Here is a 5,892-nt window from a genome sequence, read left to right on the forward strand (position 1 = left end):
AAAAGGAGACTGTAAAACTTTAGACAAAAACAAAGAAACACTATTAAAAAAGAAAACCCTGTTCAAAAAATATATTTCAATTTCTTTTTAAAACAAAGTAAATTCCTAATCATAATTTAACTAATTAAAATACATTAATCAACCCACTAATTATCCCAATTAACTATCAAATCAATTTACTTGCCTCAATGTTCTGATTTAAATAACATAGTTACTGCTTCCACAACTTGGGTATAAATGTCCATAATATCTAAAAAATATTTTATCAAGTAATCTCTAATTTTTCTGAGGCTATTTCACTATCATTAAAATGAAATGGTTGAACTAAATAAGGGGTTGAACTAGAGCATCTCTAGGGTATATTCTAGTTTTTGAAGTCTAACTAAGTAGATTCCAACATATTTTTTAAAGGATAAGTATGTTTCAGTTAACTTAGCTATCATATGAAATATAACAATATTTTCTCTCTTATTCTTATGTTTATAGATTCATCAATTCGAATTCATATCAATTACCCATTACTTTGGAGTTCTTCCATCAGGTATAATTATAAAAGTATAAGTTTTGTACCTTTACTGTTCCAAATACTTCATCTTTAATGTGGCCACCTCCAAATTCCTTTTTCAGAGTTGCTCTTGTTGCTGCATACAACATTTTTTGACGAACCTATTAAGTTGTGAAAGTTTGCTTAGAAGTTTATAGATAAAATCTACTATTACAAAAGAAAGCACTTTCTGAATATATTAAAATATTCAAGCACATTAAAAATAAACTGTACTGACTACAATACGCTAAAGTATGTGTCTACAAATAAACATAACACCAGTGTCTAAACTATCACGGCTATTAAGGCAGATTTCAATTGATGTCATACTTTTCAAAAAGTGGAAAACAATCTAAATTCTTATAAATTACTCATTTTTAAAAGTATAAAATGAGTTCAAGAAAAAAAAACCTACTTAAAACACTATTTTAAAATATGAGGAAGAAAAGAAGTAACTTTGCTACTGAAAGCAAATTACTAAAAGCAAATCTAGATTAGACATTACTAATTAAGATCAAATATTCATGACATATCTATGGTATACATGGGGTATACAGGGGATATATGTAATATACCTATGGTATATCCATAGGAGGGAAACATAAATGAAAAGAACTACAATATATACTATAATTAAAGACTAATAACATCTACAGAAAACCAATAGAAATTGTCAACCAACAGAAATCATCATTTCATAATGCTGTATGGTCAAATCCAGTATTTCTTTCAGATAGGATATATGAAATTAAAGAGGAGGATGACTCTTGAGAATGATATCTAGATAACTTTAAAAATTGTAGTTTTTCTACAAGAAACAAGAGAGTTACTGTTTAAAACATTAGTAGTATCCATATATTAATTTTGTCTTTTGTTTTACTTAGTCAATCTATTTGGTCAATTTTAACTTTACTAAAAAAACAAACAAAAAAAACACAACCTGTATCACTTGAATGGCAGCTGTTAAAAATATTTAATGTAATGTTCAATTAATTCTCAGAATTATTACAATTATTACTCTCAGACCAAAGTAATTAGCTTTATTCTTTTGCGGTCCATAGTAATTTATAATTGCTACAGATTTTAAAGTTCAAATCAATAATAATTCTACTGATTTCAAGGGCAAGACTTCTGAATCTAAGCACATTACTCCTAATTCCACATTACCAATCCAAGGATTTTCTCCATGATCATTCTCTTCTATGGAAAATGATTGTTGCTTCCTAACTTTCTCTTAGCCTAGAAATATTTCAGAAAAAGAATTCTAGCATTTGATGTTAAACAAGTTACAAAAAAGTTACTTACATGAGAATGATCTGGAGACCATGCAATGAATATCCACTCATATCCCTGGGCATTCTGAGAATCTAACCTGAACAATATATAGCACGGTTGCTTGTCCTCCAACAGGGGTAAAACAAAGGAATCATAATCCTTATCCCAGGAATCTGAAGGTTGACTACACGATCCAATCACAAGTTTCTCTATAAAGGATAATTTTTTAAAGATACATAAATGGTTTGAAAAACCAAATGATAGAGTAACCAAGAATAGAAGAATAAATTTAGTTATTTCCTGATTACTATTATTCACATCAAAAAGTTGAAAAGAAAATGGGTGCTACACAAAAAATTATTATGATATAAAGTAGTATTAAAAACAGATACAAAAATGTTATGACTAGCATGGTTAAAATAATGTTACTTACTAAAAAACTCGAGAAAGGAAAAGATAAAAATGACCATAAATAGTTGAGCTGGATGGCTGAAGAATGGGTGGTTATATTTCCTAAAATGCTTAATATATTAAAGTATATTTAAATAAGTGTACTACCACTCAAAAGATAATTTCTGAAATTAACAATGAATTATACAGTAAGAAGTATTAAATAAAACCAGGTTTAGTTCCTATCTGGCCATAATGCTACAAATTTAAAATTTGTCCACTTTAAGGCACTATGTGACAGAATCATGTAAAAGTGTAAATGTACTGTGCATAGAGAATCTCTTGCACATATATACAAAGGTGTTGACTGCAGCATTATATAACAGCAGAAACTGAAAATGGCTTAAAATATTATCAATAAGAGAATGGACATACCATATGTGGCATAGTCACATGATAAAATTCTATTCATAGTAGTAGCAGTTATTAAGAGAAGATGGAAGTATCTGTTATATTATCCTTATTGAAAAAATTTTCTCCAGACAAAAATAAAGTAAAACCAGAAAATAATGATTTAGGAAACTGTCATTTTTCCTTCTGTAGAGATATTAGTCAAGCTTTACCATTTTACTTAGTCAGTTAAGAAATGATGGTTTAAAATTTTAGCTCAGCATTTCTAAAATATGCTGCTTTTCAGTTTATTCCTGTTCAATGTGGTAATATATGTAGAACAACTGCATATTTTCAAACTATTCTAGCCTTTTTAATATATAAGTAGAAAATAGAGAGCAAATTATATTTACTTCCAGTTTATGAGAGGACAAGTTATTTTTCCAAAGCAAAATATTTCAAGGCATTTAAGAGATGGACCTGGAGAGCATTATGCTAAGTGAAATAAGGCAGTTGGAGGAAGACAAATATCACATGATCTCATTCATTTGTGGAATATAATGAACAACATAAACTGATGAACAAAAATAAATCCGGAGACATGGAAGCACCAAACAGACTGTCAAACCTCAGAGGGAAGGCAGGGAATGGGGGTAAGAGATCAACCAAAGGACTTCTATCCATGTATATAAGGATGACCAATGGGTACAGACAATAGGGGAGTGGGGGCATGTGCTGGGGGCGGGAGAGGTCAATGGGGGAAAAAGAAGACATATGAAATTGGGCTAAGGATGTATTTTAACCTATTCATTTGTGATTAAGTAGTTATAAAATAAATTGTTCAAATTCAAATCTAGCAGAATTAAAATATTCTTCCACCCAACCAAATGTTCCCTGCTTACAGATTTTGAAAGATCAACTTAAAGTCTGTTACGGTCTCAGAACGTTTTCCCAAAAGAAGGGGAATCATTTCTTCAGCATCGATTGCAGTCAAGTGGAGAAAACAGGAGAGTTTGAAATCCTCTGTCTCTATTTCAAAACTAACTTTTTTGAATAACTATTCACAAATAACTATTTTTTGGATAATCCCATTACTGATTTCCATTCCAGAGGTGGAAGCCCTGACATTAGAAATGGATTGGCATGCAGAAACCGAGACAAAAAGTTAAAGAGGAAGGTGTCACAACAAAAAACATCTTTCTTGCCCTAGCCGGTTTGGCTCAGTGGATAGAGAGCGTTGGCCTGAAGAGTCCCAGGTTCAATTCCGGTCAAGGGCACATGCTCCAGTTTTGGGCTCGATCCCCAGTAGGGGGTGTGCGGGAGGCAGCCAATCGTTGATTCTCTCTCATCATTGATGTTTCTATCTCTCTCTTCCTCTCCCATTCCTCCCAGAAACATCTTTCTTTTTCACTGAAAGTTCAGAATTCAGAAGGTAAGCAGAGGCCCATGGGACACGCCCAAAATGTACAGGATCCAAGTTGGCTAAAGGCAAGCTTTGAACTCGCTTCACATTTATAGTTCAAGTCACTGACAATGACTTAGAAGTTTAAAATCTAACACCCAGTAATCCACGGATAAGCAATATATAAAAATGTTTAACTAACCATTTTCAATAGATATTTTCAGAAGTCTGTATTTTCCATTTCTTGCTCTGGCAAAGATATCTTTAACATCTTCACTTGCTGTGGAAAAGATAAAGAAATATAAACCTATTTTTATACTTATGTATTAATACTTTCTAATGCTATTTAAGTGAGGAAAAATGAATTATAATACAAAGCAAAGTATCCTGAGTACATAGCATCCTCTTCATATCAGTAATGTAAACACAGTGGACACTGTATACAGCTAAGAAATACAAATATATTTTAAAAGTATGTTAATGCTAACTTGTTTTAACTAGATAATTCCATAGCAGAATTAACACTGGGCCGGTGTGACTCAGTTGGTTGGAGCGAGACCCGGAGGTGTCTCAGGGCCCCAATCTGGGTCAGGGCACATACCCAGGCTGCCGGTTTGTCCTGATTGGGGTGCTTACAGGAGGCAAGCAATGTTCTCTCTCACATCAATGTTTCTTTCTCTCCCTTCCCCTTCCTCTCCCTAAAATCAATTAAAAAATAAAAAAAGAAATCACACAGGCAGTGAATATATTAGTCAAACCCAACAATGAACAAATTACAATTTTGAAAAAATACCTTTATTGCTTCTTTGAAAAAAGTTGAAAACCTGCTTTCATTCTCTTCTACTCCAATTTCAAGCTTATGATAAACAAAAACACCTTTATCAATTTCCTACATTTTCTCATTAGAAATAACACTAAATATAAGATAGCGTATCTTGGCTAAAGAAAAAGCCAGCAAAACCCATTCAAGGCTTTTACTTCTGGATACATTTTTCTAACTTGTATTCCCCCAAATGCTGGAATAAGCTCACTGAGCAGATACCTACTTAAAAATCTAACCCTTGTGTTCCCATTAGAGCTCCAATTTCGTTCTTGGGTTGCACGCTTGACAGCAAGAACCACTACAGTATTTAAAGCAGTGCTTGCGAGAAGGCTCAAGCGTCAAAGTTAAATCATGACATATTTAAATGTCAAAACCACCGCGGACAGATAAAAACAACGCTTTTAGATTTGAAACTATTTTGTTTGCGTTTGTGTGTGTGTGTGTGTGTGCAGGGCAGGTGCGGGGTGCTGTCCAGGACCCTGAAGAACAGAAGACAATGACATGTTCATCTAGGCTAGGGGAAAAGGTTCGCCGTCTGCTAACAGGAAGAGCTTGTGTTTCTGGCAGAACTCATTAAGCGATCTCGAGTAACCCCGGGATATATTATTTGGCCGTGACGCGGGCAGCGCTCGCAGGCTGCCCATTCTCCGACACGGAAGGGAGGCAGCTGTAATTGCACATGCAACTGCCTGCACGGCAACTAAAGGCGGCCACGCAGGTCGGGCGGCCCAGGTCCCCGGGGCAGTAACTGAGAAAAAGAGCCAAACACCCCACACTCGGGGTTTCAGAACGTATTTCATGTTCCCATTTGGGAAGAAAATATGGAAGAGTTTGGAAACTCTCAGTGTAGATGAAAACCATGCCAGCATTTTTCTCTTTATAGTCAAAATCCTGTAACAATCTCCCTTGGACCGTAAGAAGGAAAAACTCTCCGTCTCTCGACAGCAAAAGGAGCCACCGTCGCTTCCACCTTCCCGGGTCTTCCCACCCGATCCAAGGGGGAAAGTTGGGCTACGGTCGGGGCGCTGGCAGGCACGCCCCCTGCCCCGGGGCAGCCGCGGACGCCCA

At 34.8% G+C, this 5,892-nt stretch overlaps 1 protein-coding gene across 1 annotated transcript in view; it reads right to left on the bottom strand.

Annotated features, from left to right (window-relative positions):
- TWF1 (twinfilin actin binding protein 1) overlaps nt 1-4,875 on the bottom strand; it is a 10,588-nt gene extending 5,713 nt beyond the window's left edge. Inside the window, exons 1-4 of the mRNA XM_014529574.1 lie at nt 4,795-4,875; nt 4,204-4,281; nt 1,850-2,028; nt 571-666 (exon numbers count right to left, since the gene is read on the bottom strand). Coding sequence (XP_014385060.1) covers nt 571-654 — 84 coding nt within the window. The 5' untranslated portion in view covers nt 655-666; nt 1,850-2,028; nt 4,204-4,281; nt 4,795-4,875. The remainder of the gene's footprint in view (nt 1-570; nt 667-1,849; nt 2,029-4,203; nt 4,282-4,794) is intronic.
- Between the last annotated feature and the right edge of the window lie 1,017 nt (nt 4,876-5,892).

This window comes from Myotis brandtii, unplaced genomic scaffold (genome assembly GCF_000412655.1).
Source record: "Myotis brandtii unplaced genomic scaffold, ASM41265v1 scaffold686, whole genome shotgun sequence".
Classification (NCBI taxonomy): domain Eukaryota; kingdom Metazoa; phylum Chordata; class Mammalia; order Chiroptera; family Vespertilionidae; genus Myotis; species Myotis brandtii.